Genomic DNA, 24,595 nt, shown 5'->3' on the forward strand with positions numbered 1-24,595 from the left:
GCATCCGGGCCATGTCCTGGTGCGTGGTGGCATGCGTGGCTCTTACAAACACGCACCGACTTACAGCAAACACACTTCAGGAGCATTGCAAAGGTGACCCACTTCTGCTCTCTTTCTCAAAACCTTTTACTCCCAGTGGCAGATGGGTCAGGCTTTAGGCTGAGGAAGTCATTCTGATTATACGCAACAGCTTCTACTTGCCTTTGAAGTCAAATGCATTTGAGGATATTCTTCCAGTGTAAATGCAGCCTGCAATTTTGGAAGAATATGGCGCTGTGAAAATACGGATGCAAGCAGCAAATACATTTTAAGTATAAAATACCCATCCAATCCCTCAGTATCCAGCAGCATTTTTAACTGAGGATACAGAGGGAGATGTCTTTCAAATTGTGTTGTTTGGGCTGTCTTCAAAATGTACTTGGTGGAAAACACCCGCAGCTGAGAACGTAGCTTCGTAATGCTAGCAAAGAATAATAATAGGGTAATGCAGAGAAAATTATATCCATTTACTGAAAACATGAGAGATGCTGTAATGTCTAAAAGTATCACTCATTAAACGTGTTCATTTGTTATATTAAAGGTTCCACCTTTTCAGTAAATGGAATTTGCATTATGATTCAGAGATGACTGTTTAGAAGATTCAAATGAATAGCTGGCAAAGTGGCTGAGAAGCTAATAAAAACAAACCTGTAGTTCAGTTCCTGGCCACGGCAGCGAAGCTAGGAATCACAACAGTGAACTGTGGGATTTTCAAGGTCAAAATTCAACAGCGGAGGGAGGGAAGGAGGGGGGGAGAACAGTGGCTATTCATGCAGAAGGGCTTTGCGGGGAGCCTCGCTCAGCCCCTCGCCAGCCGGCACTCAGCCACGGACACATGTGCGTGTGGACATAGATGTCCTGTGCTGTGTGGTGCTCTGGTGCTCGGGATCATCTCAACAGCAGTGATTTGGGAGCGCTGCATGCTGTTAGTCAGTCTCGGAGGTCAAATCTCCCAAGCCCCATTGGCCGCCCATCTTTGGAGCCAGTGACTAATGTATGCCCGTGTTTACTCCTCTAACAGGGGATTGTTTTCCAAAGGTGTGGATTGTTTGCATTTGGTACATGATTTCTGGGGTGCTGTTCTGTTGAATTTGTATAAAGCCTGAAGCAGAAGGTGGCTGCTTCAAAGGGCATTGCTTCCTTTGATACTTTGCTAGAGGAAAATTAACCCAAACTTTGTTTGCTGTGTAATATTTGAGTTTGAATAAGTTCAGTTGCCACCAGTGATAGTGTGATGCCAGGAATATTATATGAATAGCGACTGAAAGTTCACGTCGGTTGCAGTCATAGTGGACATTATTTGTGTACCTTGGGTGATTTAAAATCACTGCTGGAGAATAAGGAATGGCTTTGCTGAGTGACAGTCCCGGTCCGTGCCTCGCTTTTCTTCCCTACACGTCGGCTGCCGCTCGGCTGTAAACAGCCCCATTAAAAGCCTTGCGGAACTGTCGGCAAGCCACTTCCCTCTCTCTTTTAAAAGAGCAGAAAATTGTCATCTTGATAAATGGTTTAAATCTTTTTTCTGTGATCTTTAAATGAGCAAGGTCTAGCAAGACAGCCTGATGGTTGTTTCAAATGCCCTTGCATAAGGCTATTGTCCCCATCCCCATCCTAGTACATAAGTGGCTGTCCTCTCACCGTAAGAGTTACAACAATTTACTCCATTCAGAGGTCTGATCCTGTACATCTGTCAAAGCACACACATGAACCAAATATTGGCTGCAACATAAAGAACTGATCAGCATTTCAGTGCTTATTTCATATTTACCAGCAAGAAGTGACCCTGTGCTGCTCTGGCTGTGCCTAGAGTTCAGAATTAAAAATAAAAATAAAATAAAAAAAAGCACTTTATTTTCTTGACACCAGGACTGGGAGCTGAGAATATCACAGGTCTCCCGAAACAGCGAGATGTTGTATAAAAGCAATTTGGCTGGCTTTCCTGAACAAAACAGATTTACATTGGAATTGGCTGGGGCCCAGAATTACTATTCCTCACCCTAGTTTGAGAATGCTACTGGGAAAACCTGCCTGTCTGGCTTGTAAGCCCGAGTAAGTAATTTCTGAAAGAAAAATGTAGTTTAAAACTTCAGCCAATCTCAGACCCTCTTGCATGATTACATGGTTAAAAAAAAAAATCTTTATTTTTCTCCCTCCATTCATAAAAGTTTCAAACTTCAAAATGCTGCTAATGCAGAGTACCCTGTTTTCTAAATGTATAATGAACCAGTTTAGGTTACTATGATGAAATAAATCCGATGCAAAAAGCCTGACGCTATGGAAGTTCATTGGATAAAATTAAAAATAAATAGTTATTTTGGAGAGGGCAAGCTTCGTGGCTCAGTAAGCATTACATATTTTCCTCATGGAATCATTAATCCTAGTAACTATCTTCTTTGTAGAACGTAACATTAAAAAAAAAATAAAAATAAAAAAAATAACAACAACAAATAAACATGTTTTCCAGATGAAAATAATTATTAATAGGTTATCGTAACAGTAGCTAATGGGGAAGTGTCTTGGCTTGCTGCAGAAAATCTCAATCTAAAGCTGAAATCCGTAGCTGCAGCTTCACATGCAGCTAGCTTTCCAGAAGGCCTTTTTAAATACTGAGTTTTAGAAAGGGCTGAACATTAACCCCATATATATATATTTTCTACCTGCTATCATAATTAGGCATATGTGAAGAAATTTAACGATGTTTTTTTAATTTCTTCGGAGCCTAGGAAGTACCCCTTTTTCACAGGAGTAGCTGGTTGGAGAGTACGAGAGGGAGATTACGAAGCATAACCATAAGTTTCTGCCTCCAGAACTCTTCCTTCTGGATATAATTTTGGGGAAGAAAAATCAGTTTAAGCTGGAATCTCAGAAATACTTAAAACACAAAAATTGCTGGCTGGATCCTGAGTCCAATTATTTTTATTGGTCTTCTGAAGTCAGAATTTTGCTCCTTCTGTGTAGCTTCAGCCTGTGGTTGTGTTATTTAGGCACTTTGTTAAAAAATGTTTTATTTTTACTTGAGCGCATTCAAAATTATAAAAGTATGTGCAAAACAGAGGAGGATGCTCTTCAGCAGGGTCGTAAAATCAGTATTAAGCAGCCACTCGGGTCTGGGTCCAAACCATTGGAATGCTTCAGGGGACGTGGTATCAGATACTGGAGTAACAACTCGCCACGCTTGCCAGACGAGACAAAAATAGAAGAAACACAGCAGAAATCATCAAAGCTGAAAAAGGGTCAGTTGGTAGAGCTGAAAAACAACTGCTTAGTGATACTTCAGGCCGACGGGTGTGCAGTGATAGCGGATGCGCTGGCGGGAGGTGGTTTGTTGCTCTGGCTGGATGTTTGGGGTAGAAATCGATTTGATTACAAGTGGGTTTGTATCACAGGGCTCCTCTCTGTCAACCCATCGGACCTGAACAGAGAATTTTTCTCTAAAAGACAGAGGCTGGAAGCGCTCATTTAGTTTTTGAGTGACTTAGGGTTGCTTGGATGTGTCGTTAATTTTATCAGGTTGCCGTGCAGGCGTCCAGTGAGAGGACTGCTGACGGGTCGGTGCCTATAGCGAGTCAGACAGCACGGGTCGCTGTGCAATTAATTAGCAAACACAGCCCTTTAAGCAGGACTGCTGTCCTGGTGCAAGCCTTTGGCAGAGGCTTTGCTGGTCGGAGGAGGAGGCGGGGGAGACGGCTCGCGTGTTGCGGGCGTCCAGCCCGAGTCGTCTTCGGTGCAGTCCCGGTACGTGCAGCCGCTTTTCTATGAATTGCTGATTGTGTAAGAAAGTATATGATACAGCTCAGCGAGGGTGTCTGGACTGAAAACATCATGTGGTCTGCGAGGCTGAGCATGACTGGGGCTATCTTTGCCAGCTCACAAACACTCTGCTGGGTTACTTAAAATTTGGTCTGGGCGAAAGAAGTCTCAATCAGAAAGCGTCAACAGGAGAAAAATAATGGCAGAGTGATTTTGAGAACTTCCTGTCTCCGGGAGCATTACTGCTGTAAACAGTGACCATGCCAAGTGCTGAACCACTGCCCTCATTCCAATAACAATAAATCTATTTTTTGGTTGTGCAGAGCTGTGCTTGTACATTTTTTAAACTCAGGGTAACGATGAGGATGAGGCAGACACTATCCTCTGAGCATTTTCTTGTTTTCTGCAATGATAAAAGAAGTTGGGCTTACCAGGATACTGCCTCTGGAAGACAAAGTACCTCTCTAGATGAAGAGGTTACATAGTTTCAAGTGATATGTTTGCCCTTCAAATTTTGATCTATTTATTTTTTTAATTCTTTTTATTTTGTTTTGGTTTGTATTTTAGTGTGCTTTCTTCAGTAGAGACATTTGAGTTCTAGTAAAAAAAAAAATATTTATTTTTGTGTGTAGGTATGTGTGTATATACCTATATTACAACCCAAGTAAGAGCTTGTGTTTTGTGCTCAAAATGAAATTATTCTGAGATATTAATTAGGAGCTGGGCTTTAGGGCTGGCTAGTGAACTTCAGATGACTGTTCTATGGCAAGCATTTCTTGTCAGCTCGCTCAGCCTTAGCAGAAGTGAGGATGCTGCAAATCAGTGGCTTACAAGTACTGTCAGGAGAGCCTTCCTTTTCCAGCAGTCATGTGCATAAACCCTCGTCAGCCTGAATCAGTCTCTGTACCCTTCCAAAAATCATTTAGCAACAGAAAACAAAAACAAAAAACACGACAAAACACTTTTTCTTTTACCTTGAAGCTGACTCCACACCTCTTTCACTCCCATCCTGCTTCTCCCTTGTTTTCCCATCACACTGTTTCATCACCACTTTCTCAGCTTCTTCAAACTGACCCCATTCCCTATCTCTGTGTCTGCATCCACCTCCATCTCTTGATCCCTGTCCTCTGCCAATGCTCCTCCTGCCTCTCTTCTTTGAGAAAGTCACTGGAAACCCCTCGCAGGGACCAGGCTGCATCCAGCAGCACCGAAGCCCCAAGCTGCTACTGTTTATATCACATTGGTGCCTGTGGGTGAGGCACGGGTTGGGATTCATGTACCAGCCTCTACAACTGGAGCTGGGTTTGGCCTCCAGCGTGGTGCTAGGATGGAGGAATTAAATTCCTTCCACCCTCCTCCCGCGGGGAGCTACCTCCCATGCTGTGCAGGCATGGCAGGGTGGAGAGGGCCGAGAGGAGAGGCGAGGAGGAGAGCAGCAGCTGTCCCGAAGGCTTGATGCCATAAGAGCTCTTTAGCAGGGCGGTGCTTGGAGCAGTGCGTATGCACAACATCAGTTCCCTGAAGTTTAGGGAGGAACTGAAGGAAAGGGTTTGGCAAGGCCACAGAGTTTCCACAGGCTAGACTTTATGTACCACGGCTCCGACAAAGCCATGTCCATATCTGAGGCCTCAGAGGCCGTCCTGCTCTTGGAAGTCATCTCTAGTAGAGTTTGGCAGGTCCCAGGCTCGTAATGGCAGTGTTATCTCCCCCTTGCTGACGGCATGGATATCCATCAAGTGACCCCGGACTTCTGCCGAGCTCTGAAATCAATGCGCATTGCATTAGTGTAATGACAGCACGGAGGAGTCCTTCCTCCAAGAAAATGAGCTGAGAGTAAACAGTCCCCATGTGCACTCCCACGCTCAGCTAGCTACTGACGAAGCGACTTGTCAGGCCGCCTTTCGGCCTTCACCTGCTCTAGGACACTGCAGGCAGAAGTCCCTCCTGCTATAGCAGCAGTGATGATGATTGCCTGCTATATCCAGAGCAGCACGTTGCTCTTCCAGACATCACACACCTTCCTTGTTCCCTGTGCCCAGTGCTCTGCCTGCAGCTGCACCAGCGGGCCGTCATCTTCATGGCTCTGTAGGGCAAGGAGTGTGTTTCGTCGCAGCTCCAGCGGCGTGCCAGAGCAGGAAGGTGTGCCAGAATCAGCCATTACACTGAGGTTTCCCTGCTCTCAGGCCTGACCGTGCTGAGTTGCTCCTCCCTGGGGGCTGAGCTCGTGGCCGTGGTGCATTGGGTTGGACAGCAGAGGAAGCACCCTCAGATAGCCAGCCACTGCTTCTGCTGCCGGGCTCCAGCTGGATGGGGGCTCAGAGGGGAGTAATTTAGGGTTTAAGCACTTAAATCAAACCCGAATCCCACTTCAGGCAGCTAAATCCTCTTGTGAATCTGGGCCTTAACCTTTTCATGTCTGTCTCATCACCTGTAAAGTGTGGGTGATAATTTCTACCTCAAAAAGCTTATTAATGACTTGAAACTATAGCTGGGTTAAGGACTATTATTAGGCTTAAGGATCCCAAGGCATTCTCTGTGAGAAGGTGGTAGGTGGTTTTGCAGTTAAGTCATCTCATTTTGAACTGTCCTGTACATTTTGTGTCCCTGGTGCTCTTTTTTTTTTTTTTTTATTTTTTTTTTTTTTTTTTTATTTCCCTGAACTATTAGCAGTGACACGGTGCTGAAAGATGGTGGCTTTGTTCCACCCGAGAGCTGGATGCACTTCTGGAGGCTGTGACTTCTGAACACTTGTTCACGTATACCCCAGTCTCTGATGTATAGAAGAGCTGTGTTTTAAAAATTTTAAAGCCCTGATATGTAGTAAACCACAGCTTGAAAGCAGAGGTTCATTTTTGGGGGTGGCCAGTTCATACGGAGTGTCTGAAAATTCATATGGAGTGTCTGAAAGTTATCTTTGGGGAAAAAATAGCTCCACTTTAATTTCACCCTCCATAATCTGTGCTCAAACAGCTCAGGTCTTAAAAATATCGTAACAAGAAGCACTACATTTTACAACTCAAACTGCAGTCTCTCTGTGCTGACACTCTGGTGCAGAAGCCAGGCAACCCGCAGCATCTCATTCTTCCTGTGCTGTAATTATTGTCTCCACCCAAGTTCATAAGAATTTTATAGTGGTTACTGCAGCAACTCCACTTATAGTTAGAGGCTGCTTGACTTTTCCATTAAAAGGTCTTCCCTCTGCTTCCCCCCACAACCCAGCGTTTTAATGCTTTAATCCATTTTGCAAACTTGATCTGCAGGCTTTCAGTCTAAGAAGGCATCACACCCCCAAAATTCAGTTAAAACAGGTCACTCGGGTTGCCTTTCAGAACAGGATGGAAAAACACTTTTTTTTCTATTATTTGGTCAGACACTGTTGTGTCGGACTCTGGTGCCCATGCTCACACACATGCATATACCCAGCACCTCCATCTCAAAGCCTAAATGCTGGTGCGTACATTGAACATAAACCTAAGCATGCTAAAGTACAAACAATGTTCCTGCTGGCCGAATTCCTGCCACAGCTTGAAGCAGAATTCTCTCTTCAGAAGTTAGGCAACATGTCAATATAGGGGGGATTCTTCATGGTGGTTTTGTGTATTTGTGGAGTGTTGACATTGCTATACAAAAGCGACTAATGTCTAAGCTACTACTAGATGTCATCCGAAGCTGACTGCTGCAGGATACCCTCTATTCAGAGACCTCCTTCCTGCGACCCAGATCCCAAATCACTTGACTGTCTCATCTCTTCAGATAGTTCATTTGTGCCCTTTCCCATAAACTCAGAGATGTCCTCCTACCTGCTTTCTGCTGCAGCTCCCTTCCTGATAAACATCCATGACCATTTAGTATCTAAACCTGCTATCTCCTGCTACTGAAGCAACACCATTTTGTCTCTAAACAGAATAATTTTTATTATTATTATTATTTTTTGTGGCACATCTACTGAAGCACATTTACAGCATTTATATGACGGAAAAATAACATGAGGTAATAACCTGAGGGAGGGAACTTGAGGGAATCAGATTGAGACTGGAGACTAGTATGTAACATTTTAGACATCAATGCAAGTTCCTGAAGCAGAGAAGGGCCACCAGGTGCCTTGCAAGCTGACAGTGGAGCAGCAGCAGCAGTGGCTGCACTTTTACACACATTGCCAGACTGTCGACGAAGGGATTAGCACGGAGGCCCCTGCGAGGCCGGAGGAGGCGGTGGCCGGTATCATCATGACAGCACATGGGACTGGGAAGTGAAACCCATCATCAGCACAGAAGTGAAACTGCCTGCACACAAGCTCATCAAATTAAAATGTAAACAGCTGGCCAAAAAAAAAAAAAAAAAGAGAGAGAGAGAAAAAAAAAGGGGGACAGTTTTAATGAGCTAAGTCCTCTCTTGAAGCTCTTGAGAGCATGAACGATCCTGTTTGTGCAAGGGAGAACCACTCTTCTGAGAGTTTCAGATCAAGTGCTAACTGTGTTATTTGCTACAGTAATGGGTAAAAAGTAGCACTCAGGCAAAGATGTGGTTTTTGAACTGAGGGTGACACATTTCTGGGGTGCTGGGGGCTAGCATTTTTTGTTTAGTCCAGCTAGAAGGCATTCTCTTTTTTTTTTTTTTTTTTTCTTTATTTTTTTTCCTGAGGAAAGGGATCAATTGTCAGTACCTCTTTAGAAAATCAAAGTGTAGGGGAAAATCAACTTTAGGATCTGCTACCTTCAGGGGCCCGAGTCAGCCTTATTTTAACAGCTGTGAAGTTACACTGAGCACAGAGCACAGAACCAGCTTCTGCATTGGTTTGCTTAAATATTTCATGTCAACAGCATGCGGGCATGGGGTTATGTTTTTAACTTAAGAAGTAAGAAGATTGTTGGGGACAGTCTTCAGAAAGGTGTTAAGGACTGTCCTTATCACCCAGATAACGCTTTTAAGGTAAATTTAGATGTTAGAACCTGCTTAGGTTGGCAGTGCCTCTATTAACGTTGCTCGATTTCAGTTACGTAATTTTGGTTGCTTAACATGGTTCCTGTGTTGCCCTAGGTTAAATGTCGTGCATATGTTTCACCAGCATAATGCCTTGAAATGATTTCACCTCAGATACAACCTTTCTCCAGCCTTCCAGCGCAGGGAAGTCGTGGTGAATAAAGGGTATGGAGAATGTGTGAGGAGAAGAGAATGAGGTGCACGTCTTGCCTAAGCACTCGGTTGTGCTGCAGGGAACTGGGAGGGAGGCAAAAGGGCAGCAGTGTGCCTGCTGTGCCCCACAGCAGTGGGGATGCTCTGCTCAGCTTTAGGGAGCTGCTTGTGGCTTTTCCAGCACTTTCTGCACAGCAAATGAAGTAGCTTATGGCAGGGGCCAGGGATACAGCAGGGCTGCTTTTGGACATTTGCATGAAAACTTGGCCCCATGTAAATCCAGAACAAAACACCTATTGGTTTATTTAATGGGACTGAGTTTTCATTCGGGGTAAGTGAATGCTGTGTAAACACAGATATAAGAACTTCCTGGAGTAAGCCACTTGAGAAAAACTTTCAAAAGTGTACCTTCATGCTGACCCAATCTGGTTTGGCAGGAGACAGGTGGGTATATTTCCCAAATCTTGAAGTTTCCATGTACACCCACGGAACATCCCTATAAGTACGCAAAGAGATCAGTTGCCCTGCAGCTGATTTGCTTGCACAGCTCTTGCATTTCTTTGTGCAGTGACCCTGATTTGCTGACATCTCCCCATGTGGTTATTTATCCATTTGGTCCGTTGTTCTGTGGTGGTCAGAGTTTGCAAACAATTTACGGTGCAGTAGTGGATGAGGTTGATAACAGCTTTTTTCTTATATTTAAATTAGGTGGCATCTGTGGTACTGATGGTAAACAAATTATGTTATTTTTGATGCCGCTTACTTCAACTGCAACTCTTTTCTGATGAAATAGCCATCGGGCCAAGCACAACAGGCAAAGCTGCATGCTCACCATGTGAAACTGTAACTGCCAACAGGACAAAATAGTTATCACCCAATGATAAGAGTAGTTGTGCAAGGTTTTTTTTCTTTTTGCAATTGGAAATATAATCTGAAGAACTACAAAAACATTTCACTCATATCATGAGCAACAGTCAACTAATGAAGTGTCAACTTATGTTGGCCTGTCTCACCCTATTGATTACCTTTGGTTTATTCAGCTAACAAAGTATAATGTGGCTTACGTGATAAAAATGGCAAAATTTGGACCCAGTGAATAACAATCAACAGCTGAGAATGAATATGTGTGCATGTATTGCATCCTGCCAAAGGATACAGTCAGGTATGTTATTAAAATGCAGTAGGTATCTTTGATTTGGCAGATACCCAGGAAGATGTTGTGAGAAAATGTAAAGATGTATAAAACTGATCATTTAGCATGGTTTAATAAAAGTAAGTACATAAGCATTAAAAAGTAGAAGCTGGATAAAAGAATAGTATCATAATCATTCTTACTAGAATCTGGAAGGCTCTCACTAATATCATAGAAATGTCTGTAATATAATTTGTATTGCATTTTTATATTACATTTCATATTTTGCCATCCATACCTTCTATCCTTGTCAGCACAGGCATTCTTGTCTCTTTTCCCTTTTTCTTCTTTTTATCTAATATTTTACTGTAATGATTTAAAACAAAACACAACAGAACAAAACAAAAAACTCTAATGACACATCTAAGATCAGCAGAAAAAAATCCCCAAAGAAAAATATAGTAAATGTGATCACAGCATCTGATGGCATCCCCTTCTTTCTCCCCACCATGTGGGCAGACTTCCGAAGCTTTAGCTCCATTTTCATTCTGTCCTCATTTGGCTGACCCTTCTTCAGTGGAATCAGTGGATCTTTTTGCCTAAGAAAGAGATGGAATAAAGTGAAAGGATAAGTTTGAGGGGTGGTTTGTCTTCCCTAAAGTGTGTCTGTTCTCATTCCCCCTTGCATCTGCCCATGCCGCCACCTATATTTTAAGCATGCCTTCCCACCCCCAGATCCATCTGGCCATGACACGGCTCAGAGATGACTAAAGCAGCACGCAGGAGCTTCATGTGACCGTGTTGTCACTTGAGATTCATTTTCCCCCTTGGTTCCTCTCGGACCTTCCCAGGGGCCGCAGTTTACAAGCCTATTGCTCCCTCTAGAGCCCTTCAGCCCCGTGCTGGGTTGTTCTGGGAGACCACTGACATAAATCCCTCATCTTGCCGGGCATGAGCTCATGACTCTCTCTGCTTCCAGACTCGGTCAGATGGGATGCAGCTGAATATTGCCAAGCAGAGCACGGGTACAACACCTTCAGATGCTCAGGAACCGGAGGCTGATCCTTCTCGTCTGCTGGCCCAGAAACAGCCTTGCTGGGCAGGCACTGGCAGACGTTATGCTTTGTACTTCCTCTTAAGTTCTTACAGCTTTGCATGGCATCCAGGGATCTCGCAAGCAATCCTGTAAAGTCAGGAGCTGGGGACAACTGACTTTAGCTTTCAAATCAGCAGTAACTCTCCAGGGCACTGTTGGTAAGCTAGTCTCTAACAAACCCTTTGGCAGTCTCTGGGTATCGTTTCAAAAGTCAGTATTGCATTTTGGCCAGAAACGCTACTGTTTCCATTATTTTTTTTCTGAAAGGGTACTGACATTAATGCTCCTGCAAAATAAATGTTACCAGGCAATTTTTCCTACCCTAGTTATGTGGGAATACTTGATGGAAGCAGTGAGTCCTGTGCTCTACCCATAAACATACGACAGCATGTCTGATGTCAGTGGGGAGGGTTTCCAAAGGCAGTGCTCTGTCCCACATCTGGAGAATTTAATCTTTGTGCTCATCAGGTGCTCTGTGCCTGACATTAGGAGCTACCAGGGATGGCTGCAGATAGCAGCACTCTCTGAAAGGACTGCTGGACCCCAGAGAGGCACAGCTTGGCATGGGCAACACCCTTCAGCCCTTCCACCATCGGCACAGACTCCCATGATGATACTGTGGTGACTGGCTTAAACATGTCGAGGAGCACATCATAGACCCAAAGTAAAAGTCTCAGATTTTGATGTTAGTCAATGAAGGGCTACATGCTGGCTTGCTGTCACCACTGGGCCATAAACAAATTGTCATCATGACTGTTTGAAGCATCTGAACCAGGCCAGCATTTCAGAAGGTCCTCCTGGGGTATGTGATCCCTCTTTATAGTCACTAGAGAGCTCAGTCCTTCACTTAGGCTGTCTGACCCAGCTTTGGAGGCTCCCACTCCTTCCTGAGCTGAGCAGGGATGCACAGTGCTCAGCATAGGTCTTCTGCCCTTAGTTAGGAGGTCCAGTTACTTAGAAATCAGAAATCATCACATCTGCTATATCCTCCAGTGCTAGGGAGTCTGAATATGGCCTGCAGTGACTAATCTGGTATTATATCCACCAGTGTAGTCTGCTACGTGTTTTATATCTATCTGTGTGTGTGTGCTGGTGTATAGGTGTATTATACAAGCATATGCTGAAAATAAAAATTTATCTTGTATCTTGGCTGTATCATAATACATAAAAGCAAGGAGGGGAAGTTTATTGTCATGCTGTCATCCCAAAGCAGGTACACCCATAAAACATATATTTCACTAACAATACCTCCAATCTAAACCTGCCTTTGTCAACCAGGCATATAAATGATGAATAATGTAGAAGCTATGAATAAAAATGATAAAACCACTTAATAAAACTAAATGTAAATGAAACAGAACAACCAGAGAAAAGCACAGCCAGAATTATTGGTAAGCAGCAATGAGTGACATGTAGGTTTATGGTTATATAGCCCTGTGGTTAACCAGTATGTGGTTAATGAATAGTCTTCTGTCAACAAGAAGTAAGCTACGTATCTTCCTGCTTTTGCCAGCTTGTATCACAGACTTATACTGGTTCTGAGATCTCTGTTTTGTAGAAGATCTTGAAAGTAACTTTGCTCCCCTCTTCTTCTTTATTCTGGTCTTGTAGACTGATAATGTCGCCACATTGTCCTTACAGTTCATCAGTCTAATGACTTTTTTTCCTGCGTTTTTTTCTATCTCAAAACTCTTCAAAGACCTTCTATAGAAAAAATAGACTGTATTCTAGCAAAACAGCAGAATTACCTAATGCATCAGCTGTTGTCAAAAAATAAACTGGAAGCAAGATGGAAGTACTGCAGATTAGTAAAGGGAATAATGCATATTTTCAAAGTCTCTCAGTCTTGGAGATCTAAGTGTTGCATCTGCAACAGGGAAACTATTTTTTATATTTTTAAAAGAAAAAAGAACCACCGGTGCCTCTCTGATATTTGTTAAGTCTAATGCTATGGGTGTTAAAATTTGTTGGAAGAAAGCTTATTGAGCTTTATGGTTAATGCCTCATAGAAAGATCTGGTGTGATGGTGGAAAAAATAAAAAAGCTTTATCATATAACTTGGTATTAAAAAATGTCAGGAACACCATGATCCTTGGTCAAGGTAGGTGTAGGACACTAGAGTTGGGGTCCAAAGGCCCTGAGACAGTGATCTAAAATTACTTATGCTTCACTTGGAATTCTTTTCATCTCAGGGACTGCTTTCTAGTAAGAATGTGGAGGTGAAAAGATAGCGGCCTGGGATCTGGGAGGTTTGTATTTCAGCTTCTGTTTTCTCAGGGCTGTGATTCAGGATTATTGTCGGATTTAGCTGCAGCAGCCAAAGTGGTTAGCATCACTGGCCGCAGGCTTCCTGTGAGATCTTGGCCAAGACACTTTATCTGCCCACAGTTCCTCATCTGTAAAGTGGGGAGAATACCTCTCTAATTCACAGGGATGCGATGAAGACAGCTTCCAGTAACAGCTATGTGTGTGCAGTGCGCTCACTGTGCTGTTGATGCAGACCATTAGCACCACACTAGGAATCGCATTAAGAGAAGTATTGAATTGCAAGTAAATGTACACAGGGAGGGGGAGAATATTGCTGCTAGAGACAGGCATTTATACTTGTATTTACATTTATATTTATATTTATTTATATAGATAAACCAAGCAAACTATAGGAGTGGAAGGTCTTAGGAGGGAAGAAACTCCTCCTTCAGGAGGGCTGGAGCCAAGCGATGGAATGAGCAGGCAGAGCTGTATGGGAAGGGCACAGCATGTGCCCAAAGGAGAAGGACCTCAATGTTCTTACAATGGTTCCTGGTTATCTAACTTGAGGTGATGGCCCTTGATGTCTCTGACTGATAATGAAGATTTCTGCCAGTGTCTGAGTCCTCTGTGATGCTGAGATAACGATGCTAAACCTGCTGACAGCCAATGTTTTTATTGCTGCCCAGGCCAAAGTCGTAATGAATACATACATGAGGTCTTATCAAGGGTAAAGAAAGTTACTTCTGTTACTGAGGAAATGCCTAAAGTAATGCTGGCATTGGCCAAAAGTGAATCCAGAGGTAGCAGGATTTGAATACATCACAGTCACAAGGGGATACAAAGCCATCCAGCCTCCCCAGCAGCCATCCAAATGAGCACTTTTCAGAACTCTGAGCTGTGGCATGCACACAACAGTTTTGAAAAGGCCTTCACAGTTTTCTTACTGAATAATAGAGAGACTGAGCATAATGCTCCGCTATGTCTTCATAAAATGTTTTAATTCTCTGCGGACAGGCAGCGGGGATTTTTTATTTTTTCCATTCCCTTGTTTCTTGGCATTGCAGTAGCAGATTATTTTTAAAGGGTTCGTAATATGGAATTGATCTAATGCTAGCTTCAACACCAAAGCATGGGATTTTACGATCCGCCCAGGGGACCTGAGCACCCAGTTCTCTTTAATTTTAACAAGCACTGTTGATCAGATTCCCGTGGCAGTTTTGGAAGAGTCAGCCACAATTTTCAAGCTTCTCTGAACTAACAGCCTTCAGAAAGTACAGACAATGCACCAGTAGTCAAGTAGATCAGATAAACTGCAACAGTTAGGGGTAACCACCTTATTTTACAAACAAAATGTAGATCATTTACATATAAATTAATATTTTTTTTTCAAATGCTTTGAGCAGTTGCCACAGAGGGAATGCATCCAGCATCAGACAGTGGTGAGGTTATACACCACACTGTCTGTGCTCATACCTGTCCTTAGATATGGACAGATGAAGTGTTTTGGTGCCATTTGGAGTGTTCTGGTGCTATTGGAAAGGACAAATGCACCTTTTCTTGATGTATGTTCAATAACCTTTTTTCCTGTTGCAGGGAAAAGCTTCACGCTGACCATCACAGTTTTCACGAACCCTCCGCAAGTAGCCACGTACCACAGAGCCATCAAGATAACGGTGGATGGACCTCGAGAACCCAGAAGTAAGTGAAATAACAACAACATTTGCAAAAGGTGATGTTGATGGTTTAGTACAGGGGTTCCTCACCAGCCACATGAGATGCAGCAACCTCCAGTGCATGGGGAGCGGTGGATGTGCCTCAAGCCAAAGTTGTCCCATGAATGGTTTTAATTATGTCTTCCTGAAGCCTTATTTTTCATGGGTGCCCAGCTGATCCAGAGTATGAATTGCATTGCATTTATGAAGTATCTACCCAGGGATGACTTGGATCATACCCAAAAGCTGACAAAAGGGATGCTGGTAAAAGGTGGGCAGTGTATACCCTATGCATCATTTCTTGCTAGCCTCGCCTTTCAGATGTTAAGAGGGTTTTAAAGCATTGGAAACCAATATGTCATTGATCCAAATTTTCAAGCTCAGCCACCCTGCAAAAATAAATAAATGGCTGAGAGAGGACACCTGGTTGCTGCATGGTAGAGTTCACTGTGCCTCACTCCACGGTATAACTTGGGAAAACAGTAATTGCTGAGAGTAGTGCTTCCAACAAGCAAATGCAATTACCCCGCTGGGATACCCATTCTCACAGACAGGCAATCTTTCCTATATATTTTTTTCTTTTTTAAGAATAAATTATAAGGAGAAGATGAATGATTTGGTATCTTCAGGGAATTGCCCACACCTTTCACACACGCAGTTGTTTTTGTGAGGTTGGAGGGAAGGTTGCTTTGTTTGGGATGGAAGTGGGGTGAGGGTGGAACAGACAGGCAGATGTAAATGCTCCTGCAGCACATGCTCTGCCTGTTACCAGAGGCAATCCTTAACCTCAGTCACTAGCCCGAGTGTGGAATTTTCATATTTTTATCGAAATGCCCTGATGCAAATTGAGGTTTGTGGTTAGTTTTTCACTCCTCCTGCACACTTGGCAGAAGTTCTGGCTGTTGCTTAAGTGGAGTCGTCCCGGGAGAAGAGAGCAGTAAGATTCAAACACCCACTAGAGAATGAGACTTACGGCTCTGGGCTACTTAACTGAGTGGTGGAAAAAAATAATGATTTGAAACTTGAGTTAAAATAGCTTAGAAAACTCCTATCTTTCATGTACATTTTCTTCCTGAGCCTTCATTCGTCTGAGTTGTGTCGTGATACTGCATATATTTAATGGAAGATTCTGTCCTATATTTTTTGGATTTGAGGCCAGACTTTAAAACAAATATTGCTGTCAGGGCAAGGCTTCTTACTTAGTTTGCATTTGTTTTTCTGAAAACTGTGGTTGGATTGTCCCTGAAAAATATCCCCGGTGAACAAGGCAGCTGTGCACATAAAATAGATATTTGTATATGCAAGCTGCTGATTTGTGTATGCAATTACCTGGGCATGTTCATAGTTTGCACACAACAAATAAGCGTTAGTTGTTTGAATATGAGTCTGCTAGATTAGTAAGAACCAAAACCATCCTGCAGGCATACCTACTGTTTTAAATCAATTCTTCAGTTGCTATAGTAGTTAATATTTAATAAGATTCTACATTTTAAAAAGGAAGTAGAAATATAATACATTCTGAAGCAACACATGTATCTTCCTGACTCAAATGCATGTAAAAGCTTCCTTGTAAATGATTTCACTTTGTCGCGGGCAAGTCAGAGGTATAAAGGAGCTCCACAGTCGGGGAGGCTTTATGTGTGTCGTGAGCAGCGGTCAGCCCCCCCTTGACAGGAATGCACAGCTCCTTTTATCACTAAATCACTCCTGAGGCAAGGTAGAAGGGATTATGCTCCTTTCACTTGTAAGGGGGCTGCAAGGTCCTTCAGCCTGACTTCCCACCAGGGGTTTCTGAACTGCAGCGGCTGTTGCAGTCAGTCTGGACCCTGCTGTCCTCCTGGTACATCTGACTGAAATACTGGGTGGCTTGGAGAAATATAGCACACGCTGCGAAGGAAGGAAGAAGTAGTTCCCAGTGCTTTCCCCATTCCTTGTTCCTCACGTGTTTGGAACAACCCTTACTACAGCTCAGTTTTCCCAGCTAGCACCACGTCACCAGTTTCTAGTAACTAAACTCAGAATCCATTCTCTCCAAGTAATTCTTGTTGCTCTGAGGCAGTTCTGCCTGTTTTGGGCTATATATTTCTTTTTATGCCCTCACTCGGTGTGTGCATCCTGTTCTGCACTGACCCAATTAGATCAAGGTGCATTTGTAGCCTGTACAAAAAGTGATTGCATGGCATAGATTGCTACCTGTACAAACTCACATGTAAGGTATGTGGTTGGACATAGCAGCACATGCATGCTGTGTCCTGAAGAGCTTTGAAATGATATCAGCCTTCTTGCTTGCATTCAGGCAGGAATCAAAATAAAAGCTGCTAGATTAGAGGAGGGTTTCTAGCTTCAGTGATCAATATTTGGGAACTTCTGTGCCTGGAGATCCATGACTCACTCACTCTCTCTCCTGAGCTGAAGAAACTGCAGAAATACTGAGCTGGGTTTTCTAAGATGTCCTGATTCAAAAGAAATCTGAGGAAGGTAGCAGTGGGAACAAAATTAGATACTGCTTTCCTGCAGACCTCTGGAAAAAAAAGCATACTTAATTCTGAAACCAACTCCAGCAACTTATTTTTAATTCATTTACTTTTTTTTGTTGTTGTTGTTCGTAACAGTTGCAAATAGACTGAATTCTAGTGAGTGCCTATGTTGCCTGCAAAAAATATTGGAAGTTAAGGTGCCATTTTTGAGAGGGGAAGCAATCTGAGACAGAACTCAGAACTTCGTACCAGGACAATTTTTAGTGACTCTGACAGGTTGTAAAAATACTTAAAACAAAACCAAACACCTTTAGACAGATTAACATAAGAAATAACAGAAACTCTTTCTTTTGTCTTCAGAGAATGATAGATTAGGAGCAGTTTCTGAGCCCTCACCAAATTAGATGCCATTCTAATTCTAATGGTTCTAAAACCAGGGGTTTTAAATGAAAAGGACAACTTCTTCAGCTATGCATGCTTGGGGAAAAGATCTTCAAAAAGTAATGCCATTTGCGGAAAGTAGAAAAATACTCAAATCAAAGGCTCCAAAACCAAGGACTTTTTGGCTCACTGTGATGTGTGGAGATGTCACAATATGTGACGATAGCATGGTGTGTGTCATCACATGTGTGCACCTTCCCTTTCTGCACAAAGGCCTGACTGTCCAGGTTTTCAGACTATAAATTCTTGCATTGTACATTTGGTCACAGTGTACAAAGTATGGCCAATTCTTTGCCCAACAGCCTATTTGCATATGTAACTACCAGATTAGCATTTACAACTTTGATAATTACTTGTGTGCATTATTTACACCATTGTCTTTTTTTTTTTTGCCATTGAATTTCTGACTGTGCCTATCCAGATGATACTTCTCATCAAATTGTCATGGTATGTAGAGAGAGCCAAGGTACTTATGAATCTGGCTCTTCCTCCACTGCATTCATTATGTATTTTTAAAATCTCTTTTGAACATTCTCCGGCTTTACTGAAGTGCTTATTTTCTTTTTTTTTTTTTTTATTTTTTATTTTATGAAAAGAAATGATACTGCACTGTCAGTGAGAAGGGCAAGATGACCTAACCCATCATTTTCTTCTCCAACTTCTATGATTCTATGATTCATAAAGCAATTTATGTTTTTATGAGCTAAGTCCATGGGGGAAATCATTAGCAGTAACCAGATCAAGAGTAGTGCTCCTGATGAAAATACTTTTGGTTGGGAAACTTGGTAGAAATAGTATGACTCTTAAATTAAATATTTCCCTTAGGCCATTTGACCTACTGTGCACGTCTGCTCAAAAATTAGGTTTTTCTTCTTTTGACTGCTTCTTTCTGTTTTTCTCATTGAATTGTTTTAACCTACATAACTCTGAAAAAATCACTAATGGACCAGGTGCCTGAAAACTTTGCAGAATGAAAAGGCTGCATAGATTTTGCCCTGGTGGCCCTGAGCTGTCCAGGGTTAAGCTGTGCATTAAATGTGATTATCCCGTATTGGATATGTGGTTTTCCCAAAAACATTTTTGGCATCCTTGTATCAAAGGGCATGATGCTGCAAAACAGAGCGAGAGAGAGAGAATAATTTTGCTGAGCAGGGTTGGAGAAGATGCTTTAAGAGCTGCTGGCCCAAGAAGTGCCTTTCCAGGGACAAAGGTTGGCTTTTGCCTCACAACAGAGTTAGCCACGAGGTGCACATGTGTGGTCAACCACAGTTGAGGGCACCTTCAGACCTTGGTCTGAAGTGATCCCTGCTTGCTCGTGGAGTTCCTGGAGAAATCCTTGGCCTGTAGCTACTTGGAAGGAATGCCTTCACCTTCAGCCTCTCCTGCAAGGAAAAGCCAAACAGTTCACCAACCCCATCATCTCGGTGACCTGAAATAACATGAAATGCCTTCATTTCTTGCTTGCTTTCTGCTGCAAGTACCTCCATCTGCTGGAAACTGAGACTAACATATACCAAAGAACAGTTTAGAAATCATGAGAACATGAATCATCGTGGCATTGGAATAGACCCACCGTATAAATTTCAGAGAAGGCTTACCAGATCCTTCCACTCACCTGGAGATGTACAGTGCTTCAAAGCTACTTAAAAGTAGAAAATGCGTAGAGGGAAAACTGTCACTTTCAAGTTCAGTGTCTGTATAACATGTCCCTGTACTGAAATGCGAGCGTGGCTGGGACTCTCTGCCTTCACTAACACTAGCTGCATGCCACACACTCCACAGCGCACTGCCCTCTGAGGATAGGAACCCAAATGTGCAAATCACTTTTTAAAAATCTTGGCTAAGACACTCACCCCCAAGAGGTTCCAATCTAAATAAATCTTGTGCAGACAAAAGAAAGGGATGGGCTGCAAGCAGAGCCGGTGGCGGAGCAGTGCTGTTTCTCTGCGTGTATTTGTAGCCCTGCATCCCATTGTCTCATTGACACTGCCTGGCGAGTGGGTGGACGGGTGCTTAAATTATGAGCATGCTCTGGAGACGGTTGTAGTCAGCTTGTGCAATGGTAACGTGCAAGCCTACAGCAGCTGCGTGAAGTTACAAAACATCTCTAGCCCGAATTCGAGCAGTGTGACTTAGTGCATCGCTGTCTCTAAATGGTTTCATCTGCTGTTGGTTGCCTTTGCATGCTTATGTGTGCATCTCTACAGAGCAACACATCCAGAGCAAGACCATCAAACATCATAGGACCATCGTATAGCACAGGATCATCTGACTTTAGATGTTTAAAAAGTGGGCTACACAACAGAACCCACTGCTCCTAAAAACAGTGTGGTTTGTTCTCCATAAGATATGCAAAGGATTACGAAACATGCGAATGCTCAGCATTCTCTGGTGATGGGGGCATCCTTTTTGTCCTACTCAATATTTCCCTTCTGGTTTTAATACCAATATCCTTGAGGTTTTGTGGTGTAAACACTTCCTTTCAACCTGGAAAAGATGGTTTGGTATTTTTTCCCTGGCATTTCTTAGCCTCTCTGCTGAATCAGTGAGGAGAATTGATGTTGGGTGACATGGGTAGGGAATTGGTCATTTCAGCTTAATGAAACTGCCAAAATATAAAATCTTGTGTCAAGCATTGCTATAGAGGCTGCTTTTCTGGGAGTGTGACAGCTCATATATATTTGCTTGCCTGTTTATTGAGCTGTTTCTTTTAAAGGTAGATAGAAGTGTTGACAGTACAAGCTCCTTCCTCACATTTAGCGGGTAAAGAGAGGAAATCAGAGTTGTTGTAGAGTAGGCTAGGAATGGCAATACAACTAGCCTGGTCCTCTAGAAATTATTTCAGTTCCTTGTTTGAGTCACTTAATCCCACACAGCTCTTTTTCTTTCCTTCTTGAATTACAGTGATTTTAAATTGAGAAGAGGTTTGTAGGTTGGTGTTTTGTTTGTTTGTTTGTTCGTTTTTCATTTCTTTCACTTTTTTCATCTTTGTCAATTGAATTTTTGCATTGAATGTTCGTTATTTTATTGCCTAATGATTGAGTGTCTACAAAGACTACGGTGAGTATTTTGAAGTGTTTACCTATGTTTGCGTGATGGATTTTCAAATATAGCCAGTCTTGGTCTAGCTCTGCTGAAATCAGTGGGAAAGTCCTCTGTAGCTGCGACAAAAGCAGAATTAGGTGATTGCATATTACTTAGGAAAATGCTTCCAAAGCAGCCAGTAGGTCTGACGTTCATCACAGGGTTGTGACTATCTGCTGGCCTCCACTGAAGACCCTAGCTCACTGACATGCCAATTTTCTTTCTGGTGAAGTGGTTTGGTGGTGCTCTAAGCCAGAGAATTGTGAGTCTGGTCCTGCATCCATCCCGTTGTCTTCTGCAAGAGTGGGCTTTCAATGGCAGACACAAAATGCCAGAAAATGAAAGCTTTGCAGCAGTTGCCAGGGCCTTGCATGAGCTGGGGAACGGTGGACTTCTGTTTGAAACCTGCTGGGGTTTCGAGGGTGTCACATAACCCCTGCCCTTCCTAGAAGGAGGTTAGCCAGCCAAGTGGTGCTGTTGGATCATCTGTTGGCAACCCCGCTGCCCCATCCAGGGCTCGCCACCAAATGCCTGCTGCGCTGCCAGCAGCAGAGGAGGTGTCATTCAGGGGTGCATGGGAGGGCAGCAGGACGTGAATGCAGGCCACCTCTGCGGCCTGATCCCTTCCACCCTTCCTTCAGCAGGATGCCACATGGAGGGAGGTCTCCTCCTCAGGCTCCCATGGGAGAGAGGGGAGGGAAAATGCGGGATGTGCCTCTGGGAACTGCAGCTTCCACCCCATGCAGGAGTGGTCAGGCACTCACGTTTGCCAAGCAAGCTTCTGGCAGGCAGTACAGAGCCTTTCTGAGGCCTCCATTTTTGAGAAGTCGCCTTATTTAGGGATTTAACAAAACAAGCACCTAAGAGAAAGGCGGGGTCAATCCGTGTGGCATTTCCACCCGTGCTGCAGTCCCTCCTCACTTTGCCTGCCCTGGGTTATCTGAAGGTGCAGCAGTCCCTGTAAGCCTGTGTGAAAGAAAACACGTCAGGTTTTTGCTTCATCCTCTGTCACCCATTGTAATGAATGCAAAAAGGGCTTTTGCTCTGGATCTCAGTTTGTGCCCTTGTTTTTTGCTTGTCTTTTGCAATTGGGAATCTTAATGAGTAAATGCATTATCTGGTAATGTTGTTGATGAATCTTGGTCAGACTGTCCGAACATCAGTGCTGCATGGGTCATTGCAAAGCAGGAGGGAAAGAATTGCTTGGGAGAGGCCACGTCCACTGATTTCTGAATTGTAAGAGAAAGAGATGTCTCTAGTATTACAGCACATTCTGCTTGTTAATATCCAAAACATATCCTAAGGAAAGGGAAGTATGGAAATATCATCTCCCTTGCCTTCTTTAATTGTGGAGCAGATAAGGAACAGCCTGTGAAAATGGGAGGAGACACGAAAAAGCATTTAACCAGCCACAAATGAAAAGTTCATACTTTTTTTTTTTTTTTTTCCTAAATAGCATCAGACCTTTGTTCTTCCCTGGCAGAGTGCTGTCGTTTGAGCCTATTAAGCAAAATGCACCAGGCCATCTTCTGCAGGCTGACCAGCTAAGAGGAGTCAGGCTGTGTCATAACCCCAGCACATAAAGCTGCAGAAAAAAATTTAGGCGACCGTGTTGATTTAATTATTAAGGATTCTGTTTGTCTGAGTCTGTCTGCCTCTCCTACCTACACCCTGCATTATGGGCTGTTCTTCATTACCTGCTCTACCTATCTTCGCAATCTAGCCACAAACAGTTTTGGTTGACCACACCACTTCCCTCTTGAAAGTTAATACTGTTTGACTCATTCTGCACTGCAAACACCAAGCCAAAGAAAACAAGCCAAAGAATAACCTGCTTGTATGCAGTTTGGAAACTTCTCAGAGGCCCTGCTTTCAAAATGCTATACAGTAGCTTACTATATCTCCCTGCAGCTGCAAAGAAAATGAGGAAAGCAAAAAAAAAAAAATGGTTCAAGAACCTAAAATAAAGACTAGGCAGAACTGCGTGAAATTTATGAGCTTTCAGTGAACTGCAGTCCTGTGTAGGCACAATGGAGCATTAGTACAGAGGAAGGACTGCTTAGTAACCTACAGATAAAAATATTCAACCTCATTTCTTTAGAAAAGCAGGTATTTTCAGCTATTGTGTGAAAACACCAGTCACCAGCCAAAAAAGCAAAGGTCTTCAGTTCAAGGGAAGCACATAGCCGGGATACATGCTTTTTTTTTTTGGACAGGAGCAAAGTTTTTCACAAGTCCTTGTGCAGTCAATATCCATGGAGGGTAAATTTAGTTTTGTGTTGACAGACTCCCCTGGTTTATGTAAACAGTGAGCCATGGGACTTGAGCATGGGACTTGACCACTGCAAGGAAAGCAAATGCTAGCATCCCTGCTTTGCACACCCCTGGTTGAGAGGGTGGGGGTACAGATTCATCCCACGTAAGTCTGTAATGTAATCAAGGTGCCTGAATTTGGAGCCTCATCCCCTGCATTCAGTGAAGGGACAACCATCTCCAAACAGCAATCAGTCCTTGCAGTCTGTGGCTTCTGTTTCTGCAGCTTTTTCTTTGGACAGAGGTCTCTTTTTGTGCCTATGTTTTTCTTGGTTGCTGGCTTAGTTGTTGGTTGGCTGGTTGTGCTTCATTCTGCACCTCCTCTCTCATCCATATCTTCAACTATTATGTCTCAGCCCATGTCTGGAGGGTATTCTTATGGCGGTTTGTACGTGTGGGAAGATGCAAACTATAAAGAAACAAAAGAGGCTTTTGGCAATGTGCTGCTTAAGTTGGGAGTCATTCAAACTTTGTCAAGGAGTCAGGATTTTTGGAGCATATACATCAACATGGGGGAAAGGGAAAAGAAGGCAAAGGGTATAATTTTGAAGACTAATTTAACTTCCATGAACAACGTCTTCCCTCAAAACTCCTAACACTCAGTTCCCTCACTTTTACTTCACTGAGGTGACCTAATTCCTGAGATGAACCCACAGAATAATTGCATTTTGACAACAAAAATCGAGGGCACCTATATGTCAGGATCATCATGGCAGGGTGGATACATGGCAAGAAAAGTAATTGTGGGGTTTTGTTGTTTTTTGTTGTTGTTGTTCAGATTTAAGAAGAAGCATGTTTGTGTATTGCTACTTGTTAGTACAGCACGAGCTGTACCAGCAGAGCTGGAGGGGAGAAAGCATCTTTCCTGTCTTGCAGCAATTTCCAAGACTGCTTTTACTGGCTGTTGTAACTCAGGATGAGTGAGAGACTTTTCAAGTGTTTGTCAGGAGCAGAGAGGTCCAGCCAGGAGCAGTCCATAGTCTCGCCCGTAGTCGTGCACTCAGAGTGCCTGACTGGAGGGAGGACCAGGTTTTGCCTTTTTTTTTTTTGGAGGGGTGCTCTCTTCAGCCCACCACTCCTGTTCTCAAAATGTGGGCTCTCTCGCTGCAGCTGGAGAATGAAATATGGATAGAAATGGGGGGAGATGTGCTCCCATCCTATAGTTAGG

The 24,595-nt window shown here is 43.2% G+C and overlaps 1 protein-coding gene across 5 annotated transcripts in view; it reads left to right on the plus strand.

Moving 5' to 3' along the window:
• RUNX1 (RUNX family transcription factor 1) overlaps nucleotides 1-24,595 on the plus strand; it is a 173,459-nt gene that overhangs the window by 108,693 nt on the left and 40,171 nt on the right. For all 5 annotated transcript variants that reach the window (XM_084511705.1, XM_084511708.1, XM_084511709.1 and 2 more), the window contains one exon: nucleotides 14,994-15,098. In XM_084511705.1, the coding sequence (XP_084367831.1) occupies nucleotides 14,994-15,098 (105 nt within the window). The remainder of the gene's footprint in view (nucleotides 1-14,993; nucleotides 15,099-24,595) is intronic.

Source organism: Aythya ferina (assembly GCF_964211825.1).
Source record: "Aythya ferina genome assembly, chromosome: 1".
Classification (NCBI taxonomy): Eukaryota; Metazoa; Chordata; class Aves; order Anseriformes; family Anatidae; genus Aythya; species Aythya ferina.